General features: G+C 40.9%; 1 protein-coding gene across 2 annotated transcripts in view; it reads left to right on the top strand.

The window, feature by feature from the left end:
• LOC311297504 (hydroperoxide isomerase ALOXE3-like) overlaps positions 1-22,964 on the top strand; it is a 52,482-nt gene that overhangs the window by 15,398 nt on the left and 14,120 nt on the right. For both annotated transcript variants that reach the window (XM_084419824.1, XM_084419823.1), the window contains exons 5-11: positions 6,558-6,639; positions 6,761-6,883; positions 7,933-8,036; positions 8,135-8,304; positions 8,417-8,560; positions 8,920-9,123; positions 19,120-19,206. In XM_084419824.1, coding sequence (XP_084275950.1) covers positions 6,558-6,639; positions 6,761-6,883; positions 7,933-8,036; positions 8,135-8,304; positions 8,417-8,560; positions 8,920-9,123; positions 19,120-19,206 — 914 coding nt within the window. The remainder of the gene's footprint in view (positions 1-6,557; positions 6,640-6,760; positions 6,884-7,932; positions 8,037-8,134; positions 8,305-8,416; positions 8,561-8,919; positions 9,124-19,119; positions 19,207-22,964) is intronic.

Raw genomic sequence — 22,964 nt, forward strand, 5'->3', positions numbered from 1 at the left:
ACGTTAATGGCGCGCCGAGCAATCGATACTTGTTTCATTCGTGACAACCATAATAGATCTAGCTTAGAGTTGAACTGCCAAAATAATGTAACTTCGAATATAAATTATTCCATCGACTCTATATAACACAACATGCAGACTCCAACTTGATATAACGAAGCAATCGCTAACAAAAATAAACATTTATGGATTACGTCTTACCTTGACTTTTTGCAGTACCGGTCTCCGTCCTCCGTCCTCCTGACAATCCTCTGACGTTTTGGTTTTGAGCGCCTTTTTCGCGCTTTCCGGCAACGTTTAAATTTAAAGGGCCGTGAACTGGAAAATCGTCAGTTAGATTTTTTTTTTCTTCACAGACAACTACAAATGCAGTAAATATTATATTTAAACATAATGGATCTTATCTCTAATCAGCAAAAAAGTGGGAACATTTTGTCATGAATGCAGGGCTTTGAAAAAGTATTCAAGAAAACATATCAAAATAATATTTTCTCATAGCAGGTTCTGCTGATTTGTCATCTTCATTTAATTGTATTTCATCAATTATAGTGTCAATTAGTATTATAATTTTTTAATCTTTAATAAAGATTGTTTATAACCTAAAGATGACAGTTGTATAAATGTCAATTATATTTAGCCAGAAATGTAAGAAAAATTTAAGGTTTATTTAGAATAAAATATTGTTTATATATATATATATATATATATATATATATAAACATTTAATATAATATAATATTATACATATAGCCTACATTTAACATAATATAATATTTTACATATTTAAATATTTTAAGGGAGTTTAAAATATTACCCTTTGTGGGGTCACTTTGACACACCTAGGAACAGTGAATCGCAACCTTTTTGACTTCAATGTCCCCTTATATTCTCCACAACAAATCCTGTACATTTGTTATAAAAATAGCCAAATAATGAGAAATATCTTTTCTCATTGGTGGATTTAGTTTTGTCATAATTTTAAGTCATCTTGAGGCCCCAGTGGAAGTTTGTCCAGGTCTGCTCTAGAAGTTAGATGACACTGCTAGCAAGATAAGCAAGGTTACACCGAGTAGGCTACATACAACATTTTCTTGGCTTAACATCTTTGTTGATCCTGGAACAGCATTCGACCAATTAGATTTGAAGTTTGCAGTTGTGTCAAGTTTAGGCTTACAACCATGCTTTTAGATCAATGTTATTATCATTTCCCTCTGATTGTAGGTTTAGGGTTAGGGTTAGGGTTAGGGTTAGGGTTAGGACTATTTTTATGGACAGGAATGTTGTTCCAAGATCAACAAAATATATTGATACAGGAGCATGTACTTGGCAAAATCATTGTGCCCCAAGCTTTGCACAAACATCAACTAAAGTATCTTCTTGCACATCCCAAAACCATAAAAAGTCTTCATAAGTTTGAACCTAGACACTTGAACTTTTCTAGACACTGTACCTACAAAACATATGTTAGCAATAGCATATATGTCATAGATGTAAGTACATGTAGCCTCACATCCAGCCTAAGTGTCTACTCCATCCATACCAAAAAATATTGTTAAATGTTGTTAAAAAAATGTTTAAAAAATATTCAGGCCATTACAGGTTCAATCTTTGTCCCTTTTAAGCTAAATTAGCCATTTTCAGAAGTGTGGCATCGAATCCAGAAATGGACTTACCACGTAGGTTTTAATTTTTGGGAAACACAAAGAATATTTGCCACGTCGAATGTGAGCCAAGTTAGACTTACACCCTGCAATGCTGACTGTGCCGTATATATTTCCCAAATTGTAATTAATTATTTGGGCAATATTTGCCATGTCAAATGGGGGCCACTTTTGCCTCACATCGAGATGAGATAGTGCTCACTGAGCCATATCTTTGCCAAAACTGGCCCAGATATGTTTTAAGATAAATGGGTCACATTTGCAGCATTATATGTGGGCCACTTTTGGCTCACACCCAGATGAGCCAGTGCTCACTGAGCCATATCTTTGCCCAAACTGGCCCAGATATGTTTTAAGATAACTGGGCCACATTTGGAGCATCATATGTGGTCCACTTTTGGCTCACACCCAGATGAGCCAGTGCTCACAGAGCCATATCTTTGCCAAATCTGGCCCAGATATGTTTTAAGAAAACTGGGCCACATTTGCTGAAACATATGTGGGCCATTTTTGGTTTACATCCAGATCAGTCATTGTCGATTGTGCCACGTTTTTGCCATAGGTGGCCCACATTTGGCTTGTGATATTTGGGCCATATTCATTATTTATCATATGGGCCACTTTAGGCTCACATCCAGATGAGCCAGTGCTTACTGAGCCATATCTTTGCCCAAACTGGCCCATATATGTTTTAAGATAACTGGGCCACATTTGGAGCATCATATGTGGGCCACTTTTGGCTCAAATCCAAATGAGCCAGTGCTCACTGAACCACATCTTTGCCCAAACTGGCCCAGATATGTTTTAAGATAACTGGGCCACATTTGGATCATCATATGTGGGCCACTTTTGCCTCACACCCAGATGAGCAAGTGCTCACTGAGCCATATCTTTGCCAAAACTGGCCCAGATGTGTTTTAAGATAACTGGGCCACATTTGGATCATCATATGTGGGCCACTTTTGGCTCACACCCAGATGAGCCAGTGCTCACTGAGCCATATCTTTGCCAAAACTGGCCCAGATATGTTTTAAGATAACTGGGCCACATTTGCAGCATCATATGTGGGCCACTTTTGGTTTACACCCAGATGAGCCAGAGCTCACTGAACCATATCATTGCCAAAACTGGCCCAGATGTGTTTTAAGATAACTGGGCCACATTTGCAGCATTATATGTGGGCCACTTTTGGCTCACATCCAGATGAGACAGTGCCACTGAGCCATATCTTTGACAAAACTGGCCCAGATGTGTTTTAAGATAACTGGGCCACATTTGCTGAAACATATGTGGGCCACTTTTGGCTCACACCCAAATGAGCCAGTGCTCACTGAGCCATGTCATTGCCAAAACTGGCCCAGATGTGTTTTAAGATAACTGGGCCACATTTGGATCATCACATGTGGGCCACTTTTGGCTCACACCCAGATGAGCAAGTGTTCACTGAGCCATATCTTTGCCAAAACTGGCCCAGATGTGATTTAAGATAACTGGGCCACATTTGCAGCATCATATGTGGGCCACTTTTGGTTCACACCCAGATGAGCCAGGGCTCATTGAGCCATATCATTGCCAAAACTGGCCCAGATGTGTTTTAAGATAACTGGGCCACATTTGCTGAAACATATGTGGGCCACTTTTGGCTCAAACCCAGATGAGACAGTGCCACTGAGCCATATCTTTGCCAAAACTGGCCCAGATGTGTTTTAAGATAACTGGGCCACATTTGCTGAAACATATGTGGGCCACTTTTGGCTCACACCCAAATGAGCCAGTGCTCACTGAGCCATATCTTTGCCAAAACTGGCCCAGATGTGATTTAAGATAACTGGGCCACATTTGCAGCATCATATGTGGGCCACTTTTGGTTCACACCCAGATGAGCCAGGGCTCATTGAGCCATATCATTGCCAAAACTGGCCCAGATGTGTTTTAAGATAACTGGGCCACATTTGGATCATCATATGTGGGCCACTTTTGGTTCACACCCAGATGAGCCAGAGCTCACTGAGCCATATCTTTGCCAAAACTGGCCCAGATGTGTTTTAAGATAACTGGGCCACATTTGGATCATCATATGTGGGCCACTTTTGGTTCACACCCAGATGAGCCAGAGCTCACTGAGCCATATCTTTGCCAAAACTGGCCCAGATGTGTTTTAAGATAACTGGGCCACATTTGGATCATCATATGTGGGCCACTTTTGGCTCACACCCAGATGAGCAAGTGCTCACTGAGCCGTATCTTTGCCAAAACTGGCCCAGATGTGTTTTAAGATAACTGGGCCACATTTGCAGCATTATATGTGGGCCACTTTTGGCTCACATCCAGATGAGACAGTGCCACTGAGCCATATCTTTGCCAAAACTGGCCCAGATGTGTTTTAAGATAACTGGGCCACATTTGCTGAAACATATGTGGGCCACTTTTGGCTCACACCCAAATGAGCCAGTGCTCACTGAGCCATATCATTGCCAAAACTGGCCCAGATGTGTTTTAAGATAACTGGGCCACATTTGCAGCATTATATGTGGGCCACTTTTGGCTCACATCCAGATGAGACAGTGCCACTGAGCCATATCTTTGCCAAAACTGGCCCAGATGTGTTTTAAGATAACTGGGCCACATTTGCAGCATCATATGTGGGCCACTTTTGGTTCACACCCAGATGAGCCAGGGCTCATTGAGCCATATCATTGCCAAAACTGGCCCAGATGTGTTTTAAGATAACTGGGCCACATTTGGATCATCATATGTGGGCCACTTTTGGTTCACACCCAGATGAGCCAGAGCTCACTGAGCCATATCTTTGCCAAAACTGGCCCAGATGTGTTTTAAGATAACTGGGCCACATTTGGATCATCATATGTGGGCCACTTTTGGCTCACACCCAGATGAGCAAGTGCTCACTGAGCCGTATCTTTGCCAAAACTGGCCCAGATGTGTTTTAAGATAAATGGGCCACATTTGCAGCATTATATGTGGGCCACTTTTGGCTCACATCCAGATGAGACAGTGCCACTGAGCCATATCTTTGCCAAAACTGGCCCAGATGTGTTTTAAGATAACTGGGCCACATTTGCTGAAACATATGTGGGCCACTTTTGGCTCACACCCAAATGAGCCAGTGCTCACTGAGCCATATCATTGCCAAAACTGGCCCAGATGTGTTTTAAGATAACTGGGCCACATATGCAGCATTATATGTGGGCCACTTTTGGCTCACATCCAGATGAGACAGTGCCACTGAGCCATATCTTTGCCAAAATTGGCCTAGATGTGTTTTAAGATAACTGGGCCACATTTGCTGAAACATATGTGGGCCACTTTTGGCTCACACCCAAATGAGCCAGTGCTCACTGAGCCATATCATTGCCAAAACTGGCCCAGATGTGTTTTAAGATAACTGGGCCACATTTGCAGCATTATATGTGGGCCACTTTTGGCTCACATCCAGATGAGCCAGTGCTCACTGAGCCATATCTTTGCCAAAACTGGCCCAGATGTGTTTTAAGATAACTGGGCCACATTTGCAGCATTATATGTGGGCCACTTTTGGCTCACATCCAGATGAGACAGTGCCACTGAGCCATATCTTTGCCAAAACTGGCCCAGATGTGTTTTAAGATAACTGGGCCACATTTGCTGAAACATATGTGGGCCACTTTTGGCTCACACCCAAATGAGCCAGTGCTCACTGAGCCATATCATTGCCAAAACTGGCCCAGATGTGTTTTAAGATAACTGGGCCACAATTGCAGCATTATATGTGGGCCACTTTTGGCTCACATCCAGATGAGCCAGTGCCACTGAGCCATATCTTTGCCAAAACTGGCCCAGATGTGTTTTAAGATAACTGGGCCACATTTGCTGAAACATATGTGGGCCACTTTTGGCTCACATCCAGATGAGACAGTGCCACTGTGCCATATCTTTGCCAAAACTGGCCCAGATATGTTTTAAGAAAACTGGGCCACATTTGCTGAAACATATGTGGGCCATTTTTGGTTTACATCCAGATTAGTCATTGTTGATTGTGCCACGTTTTTGCCATAGGTGGCCCACATTTGGTTTGTGATATTTGGGCCATATTCATTATTTATCATATGGGCCACTTTAGGCTCACATTCAGATTACACTTTGCCATAAGTGCCGCATCTTTGCCTAAAAAGGCCCACATGTAATTTAAAATATTTGGGCCATATTTGCCATTTTACATGTGGGCCACTTCAGGCTCAGACACATTTGGTCCGGGCCATAAGTAGGCCTGAAGTGCCGCATCATTGCCTGAAGTGGCCCACATCCGTCTGCTATCTGGGAACCTTATAATTCTAAGCTCACGAGATGTTGCTGCGTCTTTATATTAACATTTCTGATTGTTTAAATGATCAGCCCTCGGGGGCCCCCTTAAAATGCCTGGCTTGCCTGCCCTATTGCGGCGCCATACAGGTGCAACACTGTTGTCCAAAAAATTGGTGAAGGGGGCCTTTGAGACATCCGTGCCCAGGGCACATCATCGCCATAATCCGTCCCTGCCTGCACAGGGTCAGGACTAGAGATTACATGGCTGCCATTGCTGATGGTCATTGGGTGATGGCTTGCAGATGTACTGCATATGTAGTTGTCATTCTTGTTTTGTTTTTGTTTTTTTACAAAGACATCTTTTTAATGTATCTCAGAAGACTGTGACTTAGCTATAGGCTAATGCTGCCTTTTTAAAATAAAGCACATCATTTGTATTCAAATTAAAGTGTCATGTCAAAATTACATGGATGACAAGTCATTGTTCTATGATCAAGAAAAGATATATTCAAAATATAGCCTACATTTTTCTAAATGTTTTCTTTTGCAAATATAAATTGAGATTGTGAATTAATGTTGGCATTTGCATTTCAGCTTCACTTGTGTTCCAGGACACCAACCCAATATCCCAAAGACAAAGGATGAGGCAGCTAGAGGAGCAACAAAAGTTATTTAGGTTTGTGGCCAGCACACTAATACAAGTCGGGTCTGACAGCGAAGTGTCTGCCTTATATGAAAATAAATTCAGTGAAATTAAATTCCTTCCGTTAAAATACAGCTGAATATTCTACCCCCAGGTGGCGCGTGTACGCTGAGGGTACACCTCAAGTTATCGATTACGACACTGCCTTCGCTCTGCCAGCTGAAGTCCGATTCTCTTACACAAAGGAAACCGAGTTTTTATACACCGCAGGAACGCAGTAAGTGACCAAGCCATTTTTTAACCCTCCTGTAGTGTTCATCTCAGTGTTCAGTGTTCACGGGTCTGCTGGACCCAATATTGGGCTTTTAGAACATCACAACCATAAGAATTTAGGGAAACAATTGAACAGACGTCAACTCTATTCAATTACAATCAATATGGACAGTAGGCATATTCATGGTTAATCTTTGCCATATAGGCTTCCTCTTCCAGATCGCAGTTAATCAGTAGCATCAGCAGGTTCCCATCAGTGTAGTTTCACTCGACATGAAAATGAGGGAGAAGACAGATTCCCGTGCTTAAAATATATCACTGCAACTGTGTCTGAGTGTTGGTGTAGTTTCACACACTCCACGGCATCTGTTTTTCATCGGATTAACTGATTTTTACCATGTTTGCCTTTTCTCACCTACGATTTACACATTTCTGTTGCATCAGGAGTCCATGGACCCAAGCACCACAGGAGAGATAAGTTATATTGGTAATGTAGGGGCAATGTCAGATTACTTTGGAGTATGCTTTATTCAGAAATTAACTGCAATAATTCTTCAAGGATTCGCCATGTATACTCAGCTAAAAGTAGGCTAGCCAATGTAATGGGAACTCCAGAGATGCATTTAGAGAGTTCATAAGTAGTGAGCCCACGACAGCAAGCTTAACCATTCAACCATTATTGTTAGGACAATGGACTGTATCAATGTCTTCTGTTTGTAGGTTAGCCTAAATATGGTGTGTTTTTAGTTATAGATTGCACTGGTGGAAATGCTGAATATTTATAGCTAGATTTAATTTTAAGTATGCTTTAGTTAAAAATGAACTGTGGTGATTTAAAAACATGATCCATGCATAGGCCTATACAGTGTATTTTGCATGGAAGTGGATGGCATTCACAAAATAGCTTTGTCTTCTTGAAGACAGTAATAATATAATATCTAATAGTAACTACAAAGATGCTCACAACTAAAGCTAGGATGGACCATAGGTAGTATGTCAAGGCTAGTTACACTACTAATGTTTGCACTGTGTATCTGTGTATTCTGTGTGCAGGTTAGCTGCTCTGAAGCTAACTGGATTAGCTGACAGCAGAAAATCATGGGAAAGCATCAGCCAAATGGAAGTAATCCTTTGTGAAAACAGAGTGAAAACCATTGGTACTCATCTTAAATGAAGGAACTGTTCAAAATGACTATATTGCAAATAAAGTACTGTCTGTACTGTAGCATAAGTTCTGACACAGCATGCTTTGCAGAATACTGTCAGGAGCACTGGGATGAGGACGAGTTCTTTGGCTACCAGTTTCTGAATGGCCTCAATCCCATGATGATCCAGCGCTGCTCAACTCTGCCCGAGAATTTCCCCATCACAGATGACATGGTCAAAGACACCCTAAGAGGGAGCAGCTTGGAGCAGGAGATGAAGGTACGCTACTTGCTACTGGCAATGATTTGGAATGACTGGGTCTGGTTTGCTTTGGTTTTGTCTAATTTCCTGTGTTTCTTCATTATTTGGTGTGATCTACCCCCATACCCAGAAAGGGAACATCTTCTTGTCTGACTATAAGATGTTGGACGGGCTGGTGGGGAATGTTGTCAGTGGCAGGCAGCAGTATCTCACGGCTCCCCTGGTCCTGCTGTACTGCAACCCTCATGGCATGATGCTGCCCATCGCCATTCAGGTGCGTATCTGGCATCTGGAGTGCAGAAATCCTCGGGTTATGAATATAACCTTGGCTGGGAAATGCTCAAGAAGGGGGGGGGGGGGGTTATTAAATTAAATACAGATAAATAAATCTTGAAAGACGAGGTAAATAACCAAATTATTTCAAAGAAACAAAGAAAAGGTGAAATGTACAACTGAAGAGTGGGCAAACATGTCTGAATGATTAAACATTAAATAAACCTTTTTTAAGATGTCAGCGTCTTTATAGAGTAATTATGACAGGAGCCTTTTCTTAAAGAGAGAAAAATAATAGCCCAGATTACCTCAGAAACCATTTGTACCATTTTCACGAATGCTCAAATTTAATCTACACAGTTGAGGCAAAAGCCCAGCAAAGACAACCCCATCTTCCTCCCAACGGATTCAAAGACCGACTGGAAACTGGCCAAGCTCTTCGTCCGAAGCGCAGAGTTTGGCGTTCACGAGGTGGACTTTCACCTGCTGAGGACTCACCTGCTGGCGGAGGTGTTCGCCGTGGCCACGCTGCGCAATCTTCCCTCTCCTCACCCTCTCTACAAGGTATTGAATCTGTCGCGCATGAGTTGGTCTGACATGTGTGAACGGCGAGGTTCAAAATTCTTTAATTTTTGCATTTCAAAACTCATACACTCATACTGTATTCAAACATTACATTATAAAATTAGAACTTATATAAACCCACAGACGTATATATATATATAAAAACAAAATCAGAACCATCACATCGTCATAAATGTTACGTCATAAACAGTTTGCCAAGTTTATCTCCTCGCCTCCTTTAAATTTCACTCTGTCACGTCTATAGATTTGGCAGCCTGCTACCATAATTGCAGCTGGTGGTGAATTAGCCTGGAGCCAGGTTTCAGACAAGCAAAGATAATCTAGATTCGATTCTGTTAAAATATACTGAATTTGATCAGATTTAGATATGAGGCTTCGTATATTGAGGTGCCCCCCAAATAATCCTTTTGATTTTAATTTGGAGTCCCATATTATTTTGGAGTGGTTGACAGTCTGAAAAACATTCCACTTCCTGTTTTTTTTGTAGACCATTTCCCGTGTTGACAAGTTTGTCTTCTGGGTATAATTGAGCTATTGTTTGGATTAGCTTTATATTCCTTTGGAGTTAGAGTTTGTTTTATTTATTTATTTGTTTATTTGACAGGGACATTGCACAACAAATGTGTTGCACAGACCAGAAATAGCTACAAGCTAATTTTCATCTGTAGTCCCTGGACAGAGGCAAAGTGACAGCAGGTTAATACAGTGGACAATGCGCATTCCCACGAATGAGTCCATTCACAATACAAAATACAGATAAAACACATACAAAAGGATCATCTCAACAACCATGCAATTGCAATACATGCAGTATTTACAACTATTTACAGTTCCCTTTTAAATTTACCTTCTTACATTTTTAACAATACCATAAATAACCAATTTTGTGCTAATGATCACAAATCTGACCGTCTTTCAACCACTTCTTCAGGTTAAGTTTAAACTGATGCAAGGTGCTAATCTCTCGCATAGTTAAAGGCAACGAGTTCCACATCCCTGCAGCTTTCACAGAGAAGCAATTCTGTCCAAAGGTAGAGGACCTAAAGTTGACATAACAGTCTCCTCTGGATGAGGCTCGCGTTGTTCTAAGTCCTACCTCTTCAAACGATTTCACAAACATTCTCAGTGACTGTGGTGCCAAATCATGAAAAATTTTATACACTAAACTGACATTCGAAAACAAAATGAAGTTTTCAAAAGTTAACAATTTATATTTCTTCACAATATTACAGTAGTGGTATGAAACAGGTTTTTTATCTAAAATTTTGAGTGCCTGTTTGTACAAGCTTTGGAGCGGCTGTAACGAAGAGTTGGTTGATAGAGACCAACTTGTAATGCAATATGTAAAATGTGACAATATCATCGCATGCATGTAAAGCTTGGCTGCATCTGTGCTCATTTGCGGGCGAATATATCTAAACTGCGATAAATTAAATTTGACAGTTTTTATCAATTTTGAAACATGCTTTTTGAATGACAGTGTCCTGTCCAACACTACGCCTAAATACTTCACAGACTCTGCTTCGTGAATCCTTGTTCCTTTTACAATAATTTCCGGCGCAGAGTGAGAAGTATTCCTTTTTGAAAAAAATGTGCAGAGAGTTTTGCTATAATTTAGTGTCAAGCATGATTGCACCATCCAATCTGAAATTTTTTCCATCGCTCCCTGGAGCACAGTTGCTGCTTCGTGACTTGATTTTGCATAGACGTATATCACAGCGTCATCGGCGTACATTTGTACGTGAACTTCAGGACAAATAGCTGGAAGATCATTTATATAAACACTGAACAAGAGAGGGCCCAAAATGGAGCCTTGTGGCACCCCAACTGAGCAATCCAAATAAGAAGACATAGTACTCTTAATTCTTGTGCAGTGCTTCCTATTCTCTAAATATGATTTAAACCAGTGGTTTTCAAACTGTGGGTCGCGACCCACTTGTGGGTCACACAGTGAGAAAAGGTGGGTCGCACAAAGGCACTTAGCTGCAGCTAAATTTACGTTATGATGAGTGAAACAAAACCAGTCCGATTAATGACCAAACGACTCTTAAGTGAGTTTTAGCGCCCGCCAAAGTTAATTTTTGTCCCGCCAAAGTCTTATTTGATCGGTGAGTAGCCTAATGTAGAACTGCTGCGCTTGTGACAGTCACAGTGCATGTTTAACTGAAAGAACAAACAGAGAGAGACTCGGTCGCGTGCGCGGTCTCTCTCTCTCTCTCTCTTCTGAGCCAGGCGAGTAAACAAGTCTTCACCGTCTCCAATGCTCCAAACTAAGCGCTGTCGTGCTCTCTCTCCCGCGCACATATTAATCAAAATAAATCGACACGGTGGTAAAATGTCGAAAGACAAAGTTTCATGTGGAGCATTCAGAGATTTTTTTCCCTTAATTACCGCTGGGTGAATTGTGCTAAATAAGTTGTTGCCTTATCTTCTCTGAAAAGCATCCCCGACATTCAGCTGACATAAAGCAACACTTTAATTAAACGAATAAAACTATCCAGTGATGAAATGTTTTCTGTGTTGACACAAATCTTGGATGTCCATGTCCTAACTGCTGGGATAATCACACAACGCGCACGACACGTCCAATTCGCGAACTAATGACTCCTTTGAACCGATTCATTTTAATGAATGGATAAAACAACTGATCTTTCCAACAGTGAACTCAGGAGACGTCTGAATCGGTGTATAATCAGTAACACTTTACAATAAGGTTCTATTTATTACATAAATTACATAAAAAGTACAGTTGGCTTACTCAAGCATAAGCTTTAAAATAAATAAAACTCCTTGTTTTTTTTGAAAAGCATATGACTACATTTTTCCACACAGTGCTATCAAGAATCGATAAGAGAATCGTTAAAGAATCGGATTGATAATCAGAATCGTCTGTGGCATTATTATTATTGATAAAATCTTATCTTTTCCCATCCCTATGTGAAGACGGTAACATTATAATCAAACATTAAAGAACATTCATGTTTTTTAAGTTTTTTTTAAGAGTTAAAAGTTTAAAATATTTTGCTAACATGAGGTCTTGTGTCACTGTCAGTCTTATTACATCAGTGCAAAACTAGGGTATGCAGATTAAGACCATCAGCATGCATTGATTAATCCCATGGCATGTAGGAAAAAAAAAAAAGGTGCGACCAAATCATGCTGGTGCGACCAACTGAGAAAGTTGGTAGCACCAGTGCAAGTGGGTCTTGAGATTGATTATACTTGTCTAGGTGGGTCCCAGAATGAAAAAGTTTGGGAACCCCTGATTTAAACCATTGTAATGTCTCGTCAGAAATATTGTGAGCGGACAATTTAGATAACAGGATGTTATGGTTTACCGTGTCGAATGCTCTTTTCAGATCTAAAAATATGGCACCCACCACCCCCCCTTTATCCAACATGACTTTGAGTTGTTCAACAAAATAACACAGTGCCGTTTCAGTCGAATGGTGTTTTCTGAAACCGAACTGAAGTGGATTCAGGGGGTGCTCTCCATAATTCAAATGATCCATCAGTTGCATGGCCACTGCTTTCTCGACTACCTTCGATATTACAGGTAGGATACTCACTGGTCTATAGTTGGCCAGCTCAGCTTTATCTCCTCCCTTATATAAAGGTGTAACCACTGCCTTTTTTAGACAATCGGGGAAGACCGCTTCTCTGATGGATCGATTGATTAGCTGAGTAGTAGGGCGACAGAGGGTAGCAGCATTCCTTCTAATCATACACGAATCCAAACCATAACCATCCTGTGACTTTGAAATTTTAAGTCCTTGTAAAATTTTAAGGACTTCTTGCTCCGAGACCTCACTTAAGTGAAACACTGGTTTAGTTGAATCTACATATCTAATTTCCCTTGTTCTGTTACCAAATACAACAACCAAATCATTAACAGAATCTTTAAAAAAACTGTTAAAAGCACTAGCTACCTTTGATTCTTCTTGCGTTAAAGCATTGTTTACTTTAATTTCATAACATTTTTGAGACGTTTTTTTCCGAGAAATAGTATTAATGTGCTTCCAGACTAAGTGATTGTTTCCTTTAGCATTTGTTATCAAATCAATAAAAAAATTTGCTTTCGAGGTCCTTAGTTCTTTCACTACTTTATTCCGATAATCCTTAAATAGACGCATATCATTTTCAATATTCGATTTTAAAGCCTTTTTAAGCAGAAAATCTCTTCTCCTCATCAATTTCCAAATATCTACTGTCAACCAGGGTAAATGTGCCTTTTTGTTCAAGTTAACACACTTTTTAATAAATTTCACCTTAACGTTATTTATTAGATCTAAAAAGCTCCCACAAAATGAGCCTATTTCATCATTAGAGTTCAAAATATTCCAGTCTACCTTCTCCAACTCTTGGTCAAAATGTGCCAAATCTTTATTGGGTATTTTATAAAAGACCTCTTTCTTATTTGTTCTAAATGTAAATCTATTTTTGTTTAATTTCCTTGCTATAAGAACTAAATTATGATCTGACATACCTGTGATAAAATTAAAAGATTTTATTATTCTGTCAGATTTATTTGAAAAGACCAGGTCGATTTGTGTTTTAGATGTTTTGGTTATCCTTGTCGGTCCTTTTATTAGCTGTTCAAAATTATAAAGACCTACTATTTCCTTTAACCTTTTCCTACTGTTTTTATCAATCCAATTTACATTGAAATCCCCTAGTACAATTACTTCTTTACCAAGAGTATTTAATTGTTTTAAAATCTCCTTAAATGATGTATAAAATTTAGCATCTGCAGAAGGTGGTCTATAAAAACCAGCTAAAATGAATGACATCTGAGGTGACACATTTATAGTTAAAGCAATACATTCATTTGTGAGCTGTCACCTGCAGTATTTGACAAAAATGATAGTTTCTGGTGATCCGATGCATCTTGAGCGCTTAGCACGCTGGTATCCCGACTCCCGAAGACGTTCGTGGCAGAGGCCCAGTCTCCATCCAGCCAGCCGTCACGTCCACGTCAGGCACTGGTGTCTCCACGGCACTCGTCGGAGAGACAAAATCAATTAGGTAAGATTGTTGCCCATTAGTTTAGTGTAAATTACATAAAGAGTGTACCTGACTGCTACCAGTGATGCTCGCGCTGTGCGCGGACGTGGTGTGGGGTCTGTCTTGTTCTTGATTGTTGAGCCGACCAGGGCAATGATGGATGTCTCTGGACAGCAAGAGGGTCATGGTTATTAGAAACGCGTTGCTTTGTTGTTGCTTTATTTTGGTTTTAGAGCATTTTGTTGTTCGGTTGGAAAGGTGCAATTGAATGAAGGTGGCGGCCAAGACGTGTCTCCCAAATCCAAAATGTTTTTTTGCTTGGTTTGTCAGTAGATCAATCACAGAGGGTAGCTTTGTATTACCGTTAAAATAGTAGTCATCCCAAATTTGACCGGTGTTGGTATAGCTAAAGATACTCATGAGCAGCACATAGGTGAAGAGCGCTGCAGCTACACCTGTCACACCTGGTGCCGCCATCTTGCCTAATGCCTCAATACTTGATTGACTACTGTATGTGGCTCTTCACCATTTCTATCAATTGACCTATGGCTAAGCCACGCCCCCAAACGCAATGAGCCAATCACAGTGCGCATAGCTAACCCAATACACTCGGACATTCTCTGCTTCCACGTCCATTAAAATGCATTGCAGTTAGTCAGTTTTCATTCGTTTTTATCTGTTTTTTCTTGTCATTTTAAGTTTAAAACGGTCAAACGGTGTGCATGGGGTACATTCAACTCCAACACTAGGTATCCTGAGAGGCTGGGCGACGGTGTGTATTTTTTACCCTTTCCCAAACCACATCTCAACCGAGAAGTGTCTGCTCTGGATTAATTTATGCGGTAACTTAGACCACAACACCAACTAAACGTGGATAAATTAAACAAGGATGTCTACATCTGTTCTAAGGTAAGTCAACAACGTATTTGAACGTTATCTTTAACATCTCTAAAGTAACGTTAGCCTAGCTTCTAGCTGCGTTGCAGTTTGACAAGAGTACAGTTTGACAAAAGCACATTGTTGTGTTTTACACAAATATAAGTAGGCTAAACACTTTGCAGTTTTAATGATGTCCTGTATGAACAAAATGGAGTATGTTTTTATGTTTCCACTGTTCGATCGCGATCGCGCCCGCGCCTCTCTGTCTCTGACACACACACACGCATTCCAGCATTGCAATCTTGACATCGCAGCCTGTTCATTATGCTGCGTTCACACCAAACGCGAATAGAGCGTCAAATTCGCGCGTATAAAGCGAGCGTTTGAAGCGAAATAGTACCAAACTATAACGTTTACACACTGACCTGTAACGTTAAATCTTTGTCCGGAGCTGAAGCATTTCATCTACCTTCTCAAAATAAAATGATTAATATAACCCTCCATTGCATAGTTAAGGCCCTTTTGGTGACTTTGAGATGATATATAATCAAAAATCATCAATTGCCTCCTGTGAAATGTCTCCAACTGTGACAGCTGCCATAGCGCCTGTTACCGAATGTTGACTGTTTGTCCGAGTGAGTGGAGGGGGCGTGGCTTAGCCATTGGTCAATTGTAAAATCTGTGGTGCAATTCCAATCTCCTCCCACAACAATACACACATTACTATCAGTTGTCTTAACCTTCTCATTTTCATAAAAGAATCCATCCTCTCAGACCCATTATTTGGGGCATAAACATTCATGAACACAAATACCATTCCTTCAACCTCAATCAAGCCCGCATTAATGCACGGGCTTACCTGGGCTGAAGCCCAGGGGCCTCCCAAGTTCAGGGGCCTCCCATGTTCAGGTTTATGATGAGCTGAAAAGGTCATATTGTTTTAACTTGTCAGATTTTGTCGCTGTATGTCGCTAGTCGCTTGTGGACGTTGGTAGTGCTGTCGCTCTAATGTTATTGTTATGGTGCGTTCACACCAAACGCGAAAAGAGCGTCTGGCGCGAGTGATTTCAATGTTAAGTCTATGCAAAGACGCGTTTATGCGCGTCTAGAGGTCCCGCGGCGCGAATGAGGCGTTACGGTTCGTGTCCGCTCAGTGCCACTAACGTCTCCGCTTTGTGGTGTGTCTGTTGCGAGTGTGTTTAATCGACGTTTTTTTCAACACACGGACAGTATAATCATCAGCGATGCACGCGATTACATTTAGAAATAGACAAGCTTTGTTTCCAAATGCACCAAGCAATGATCCTTTCAATTTTATAAACTTTTATAAACCCAGCCAATATAATCACAATGAACACATCCAAAATAAAATCTTTAACATGTAGGCTATATAACAACTGCAAAGCGTCTAATTTGTAAACAAAATGATTTACGCACTAAATCCAGAATAAACTCACTGAGACTGTCGATAGTTTATTTTCCGTGCATCATTTTATTATATCCATGTTTGTGGTTAGTTACTGTCAAATCATATAAAACAGTGAAATCGCCCTCGAACTCTTCTGTCTCTCCTGCACTCGAGACGGTGATGGGAGCTGAGCTCCACTGAAAGGCTTCTTTCCTATTGGTTGTCGTTTGCGAAAATCGCTTCTCATTTGCATAAAGTTGAAATTTAGTTGCTGTGTGTGGTTGTTAAATAAAGTGTCTTGTGTTTATGTGCTCAGTGAAATGTTAATAACAATATTAAAATTAAAAACAATATAAAAAAAAAACTCACTGTTGTAGGTCTCGAAAGAAACTAATGCATTATGTGATGTAGATTACCTACATACACTTTTTTAAAATGAGACTCTATTAATCGAGGGGATGGGGGGCCTACAAAACCTCTCAGCCCCGGGGCCTAACATTAGGTTAAGGCGGCTCTGACCTCAATCTTAGTTAAAGCTACACTGTGTAGGATTTACTCCCATCTAGCGGTGAAATTGTATATGACTACCAACTGAATATTACTTTCTAGCTCCTCCCATTGCGAAGACGTTTTAACTCCTACGGTGGCCATATTATTTCAAATCTGCCGGCAAACGCGAGCAAATCTCCCTCTCGCATTCATCACGGTGCCACTGCGTGTAAAAACACAAAAGGCGAAGCCTGTATGTCCCTCTTTGTCTAATGTATTTTCAAGATGGATGCGCAACATGGCTTCCGCCATTCGAGCGACTCGCTCGTATGTATTCTAAATGGCAGATTATACACTTACGAGAATACTTAATTAGTTGGTTGAAGTGATTACACATTAATGAGAACGTATAATTTTGAAATAACAACTTGTTTTTTGCTAAAAATCAACATTAAATATTACACAGTGTAGCTTTAACAAAAGTCTACCTTATATAACCTCATCTATAGCTAAAAAACTAACATTTATATGTTTCGATATATTTATATTTTGCGCTGTTGTTTGTCCCATGACTTAAAGTAAGCTTCCCTTCCCACCACATGCTCCATTCATTTTCATTTCCATTATTAGTATTAGTATGGGTTTCTTGTAAAAAAAGCTACATCAACTGTTGAATTGAAAAACTGTTTAGTCTAACAATTTAGTCTAACCCTTTCCTTCGTGCCATACACTGAAAGAAATATCCAATTCTGGCTCATTCAAAAACATGAACGCCTGCCTCCTAAACGACATAACATGTTTTAATGCTGCATTTGTACAGCGAAGTGGAACCATTTTAATTGCGCTAACAAACTCTCCATAACGAACTAATCCCCGCTCAATCTCATCATTATGAATGAATGGGGGCATGTTGTAACGGTGAGTTACTCAACTTTTAAATGTTCACATTGGGCCATTCATATAATTTTTCACCAACAAAAAAGTTCAGTTCGTTACCACTAAAATACCAGCGCGGTTGCGCTAAATTCAAAATTAGACCAAAGAAAACTACAACAAAAATAATCCCAAAACAGTTCAAAATACAAGTAAATTTATAATAAAACCGAAATTAAATCAAATAATATTTTTAGTAACAGATAGAGGGGACAATAATCATTTCTGATGAAAGAGTGGAGTCGTTTGATGTTTTGCAGGAAGACAGAGAAGTATTTAGAGTTAGGAACTTTTGAGAGCGCGGGGAAGATTAACTTTCCTTTTTCCTTTCGAGGATCATACGTCGGGAAAGTGTCACAGAAGGGACTGACACTCACAGGGTAAAACTTGCGATTCTGCAGTTTCTCAAGTTTACCCTTTAGGTGTTGGTTTTCACCCGCAGCGTCCAGGTTCCAGCTCAGTCAGTCACTCAATCATCGCATGCGCGTCCATACGCCAGTATTCCACAATGCAGACGTTCAGACTTTGTCGACATGAACAATAATCCAACACAGAGCACTTCACGACACGCTGCAACAACGGCCTCGTTTTCCCTCAGACTTTTCCAGACGCGGATTCAACTTCCCTACCAGACTCTCCTTCCACTTCTCTACTTCCTCTTTTCTTTTCGTTCACTGTCACCCAAAACCACACCTCTTTTTCTCTTTTTGTTACCATTTTTAGTTTCCGTTCGTACAAATTCTAATGACTATAATGAAATTGTGTCTTTTTTTTTGTGTGTGTTATTTAATATGATTATTAATTAAATATTTGTTCCTTTTGACTTAATTTGTAGAGGTTCGCTACAACGTTCAAGATAGTTATAAGTGTCGTCGGAGTAACCAGCGGTGAAACATTAATAAAATCATCACTTTTATTACAACACCACAATTCCGTTAATAATGAGTGCCAGGCCTTTTGTAGAGCAGAGCTGACTCATCTATAGCCTATGAACACAGACTACACAGAACATTAAGTTCATGAAGGTCACTAATGTCTTACTCAAACCCATTCACCTCCCTGTAACAATTATCTTAAATTTTTTTATAATTCTGTAATTCATGTAAAAATAACTGGAATGGTGTGCAGGTACACACACGCAGGTGCAATAACACACACACTCACAGACAAGAAATTAAAATTCATTCTTCATTCATATATTTTATCTTCAAAGAATTTGAAGGCAGGGAATACTAATCTCTTACTTACTTTTCCTTCTCTAGCTCCTCTTTCCTCATATCCGATACACGCTCCAGATCAACATCATGGCCCGGAATCAGCTGATATCCAAGCATGGGGCAATTACAATGGTATGCATATGTCATGGTTGCTGAGGCACTAACACCATGTCCTAACCAGACGCGATGCAATAAGATTCCAGGACAAATAATTTGTCTGTCCACGCTAGACGTGACGCGACTGGGAGATGCGTCAATCTATCAAAACCAACAGCCAATCAGAACAGCATGTGGGCGGAGTCTCGCAGCAAGTGCACAGCACCAAAGAGTAATCTTGAAGGCAATCGCAAGAAAATGGATAAGTAACTACATAATCAAATTCACAAATATTACACCGTTTAAACTTTATTAGAAATACATAGGCTACTGAGTTACTAAAACAATCTTTGTCAAAGAATACACTTGTTTGTTCACCGTTTGAACGTTCTTGTTTCTTGTTTAAATTATCCATTGTTGCTTTTACAGCTACAAAGCTGGAGCACTAAATGATATTCAGTCACATTTCACGCTTTTAACATAAATAATAAAGAACATAAACTGTACCTGAGATTATCATTGCCACACTTTGTGTTTGTTGTTCCAGCGCAACGTCGCAGAAAAATAGAAACCGATTATAAAATAGAATCGTCTCGCGTGTCGCAGTCGCGCCTGGTTAGGACAAAAACTCATGGAAAAAGAACATTAAAATGTTCTTATTTTAACATGGAAAAGATACCTTTTAACCCTAACCCTGACACCCTAACCCTAACCCAATACTACAGGTACCTGGACGATGTGTGGGGGGTTTGGGAAGGCACTGATGAGGGTTGGTTGGAGTTTGTAGAGACCCTCAATTCACACCACCCATCTATCAGGGTAAAGCTGAAGTTGGATAACATCGACTTTTTGGATACGACTGTCTATAAGGGACCAAAGTTCTTGGACACAGGGAGGCTGTATGTTAAAGTATTCTTCAAACCTACAGACACCCACGCTCTACTCCATCGAGGGAGCCACCATGACACGCATGTATTCAAGGGGATAGTGAAGGCTTAACTCTTAAGGTTCTGGCGGATCTGTACGAGGGAAACGGATAGAGTTGAGGCAGTCAAAATCCTGGTGAAGGCCCTTAGGGGCAGGGGATATTCGCGGCACTTTCTGAGGATGGCAATTAAAGGGGAGAGGAGCATGAGAGGAGTGGGGGTCCTGACTTCAAATAAGAAGGTCCTTTCCTTTATTGTAAAGTTTTAAAGGACGGCCCAAGGCTTAGCGACGGGACTTAGGAAGAATTTTGAGAGGCTCTCGAAGGATGAGGCACTGGGCAAACGGTACAGGATGGTGGCAGCCTACAAACGCGGAAGAAACGTACAGGACATCCTAGTGCACAGCAAGTTGGGTCCAGCTAACAGAGCAGCTCCATCCAAAGAGCAGAATGCAGAACGGTACACAGAATTGCTCAGGTTATTCCCTTGAACCGCAGAAACTGCATTTACTTGATCAGATGCGCTTGGTGTGGGAGAAGATACGTGGGGGAGACCGGGAACTCCATACTCACCAGGATGTGGGGGCACAGGTATACAGTCAATCACTGTTGATTGTCCTGATGTGTTTGAACACAGTTAAGTTGATTGCTACATTCATTGTTTGTATGCCCTGAGGATGGTCTTTTGACTGAAAGCTTGGTGATTAAATTTGCTTAAAGGATTCAAGTGTGCAGACAGTTTATTTTTTGAGATCTTCAGTTTTGTTTGTCTGGCACCTTGGTGATCGTGAGTGCGGTGTAACTCCTTCAAAACAGTCAGGAGAGGGATAAAATGGAAGGAGCACTTGGTACTTCACTCCCAGAGGCATGGATTCCAGAACCTCAAGGTGTGCGGGCTGGAACACGATCCAGGATGGGGGAAGAGAGATAGGTTGAAGAGGGAGTGGTATTGGATCAACAAACTGGACACATGGTTTCCAAAAGGGTTGAATATGAGATTTAAATATTGAAAGCAAAAACTTTGCTGAGAAATGATATGAAAAAGTTTTTTTGCCCATTTAATATACTTAGCCCTCACAGGAGGGTAACTTAATTAGGATACAATTAGACTATCCCTGTATCTGCACAAGCACTAAAACCTACCCCTTACAGGGGATTAGGACTAAAATCCTTTTATTAAAACTTATCCCTCAGAGGAGGGAGACTTAATTTTGTACAAGGCTGGGCCAACCCGGTTCTTTGAGCAATCATAAGGAAATGGATTGAGGTAGACATAGGGGAACAATTGGATTGTGTACCTGTTGGCATGGGTGGATCAGCCTCAGCAAAAACATGTGCTGGCCAGTGCATTTCTGCGTCCTTCCTAATCTAAACCGGATAACCAGGAGAGGTTGTCTGGGGGAAGGTGTTGTCCTTACACAAGCCTAACCCAGGCTCTGTCACCAGCCAATCACAGATAGCATCATCCCCGGAGTATCACACACACCTGATACCTCTCAAGTTCATGACCACGCACATACTTAAGCACACACCTCGAGCCTCATAGTTGTCTGGTCTCGTACTTGAGTAAAGATTGATTACCCGTTGTAACAGAGAGGCAGGGACGAAGCGGAGAGAGAATCCACATGCAATCACTACTTTAATAACAATACAAACAGGTAATACAGCGCAAACAAAGAAACTCAGGACAGGAACATGGTACAGCAAACAACGACTGACAAACCACAAGAGAAACACAAGGGCAATTTATACACAGGCTAACAAGGTAACAAGGGGGTGTGGTTGATTGTCATGAGAACATACAAGGGTAACCAAGGGAACTAACAATACAACACGGGAGACTAATCAGCATGAAAAACTACAAAACATGGCACAAGACAGGAAATAACACAAAAGTCCTCACACAAGACATGAACACAGGCTGAAATCGTGACACCCGTATATTCTCTGCATATTCTATGTTTCTGCGTTCCAAGTCTCACTACTCCTCGCCCCGTGTGTGCTTCCCTGTGCTCTACCTACCTGCCTCCTCTTCGTGGGTCCTCGCAAGGTGTGTGCTCCTCATCCCACTCTGAAGTCACCAGCCCCGCATCTTCTCTGCATCGTCCATGTTAGAGTAAAGTTCCAAGCCATTCTCTTCAGTGATTATCTCCATTGACATCTCCCATCTATTTCCATTGATTTCGCTAGACTGCAATAAACCCTTTCTTGATTATATTCCATCTATCTGAGTCAATCCATTACAGAAGACCAGACCCACTTTAACGCAGCATGAGCTCTCCAGATCCTTTTCAGGAGATCGTGGACGGACTCAAACGCGCGCTCAGCGCTTCCACAGCCACAACATCCGCCATTCTGCCAGTCCCGTGGCCAACTTGGCGCCCTACTCTGGCTCGGCGGAGAATTGCAGCGGATTCCTTTTACAATGATCACTGGCTCTAGAGATGCAACCGCAGCGTTTTGCCACTGATCGAGCCAAGATTGCCTTTATTATATCCCTGCTGTCGGGGCGAGATTTACAGTGGGCCGAAACTCTCTGGACTCAAGCAGGACCTGTAACTCAATCCCTGGATAGTTTCACAAGGCACTTCCGCAAGGTCTTTGGTTGACCACAAGGAGATTCAACCATTGGTGAGCAACTATATCATCTTAAACAGGGGAAGGTAGATGCTGTTCGAAACTAGTCCACAACCATCAAAGAACTCCAGTGCTTCCTCGGTTTCTCCAATTTCTATCGATGCTTCATCAAGAACTTCATTCAATGTCTCCCTCAGCCACACATCAGTTACAGTACCTGCAAACATATCTTGTGAGATTGTTAAAAAAAAATACAAAATGGATCTTTAATGTTTTCTGTGATGACTGACTT

Source organism: Rutilus rutilus (assembly GCF_951802725.1).
Source record: "Rutilus rutilus genome assembly, chromosome: 9".
In the NCBI taxonomy this organism is placed as follows: Eukaryota; Metazoa; Chordata; class Actinopteri; order Cypriniformes; family Leuciscidae; genus Rutilus; species Rutilus rutilus.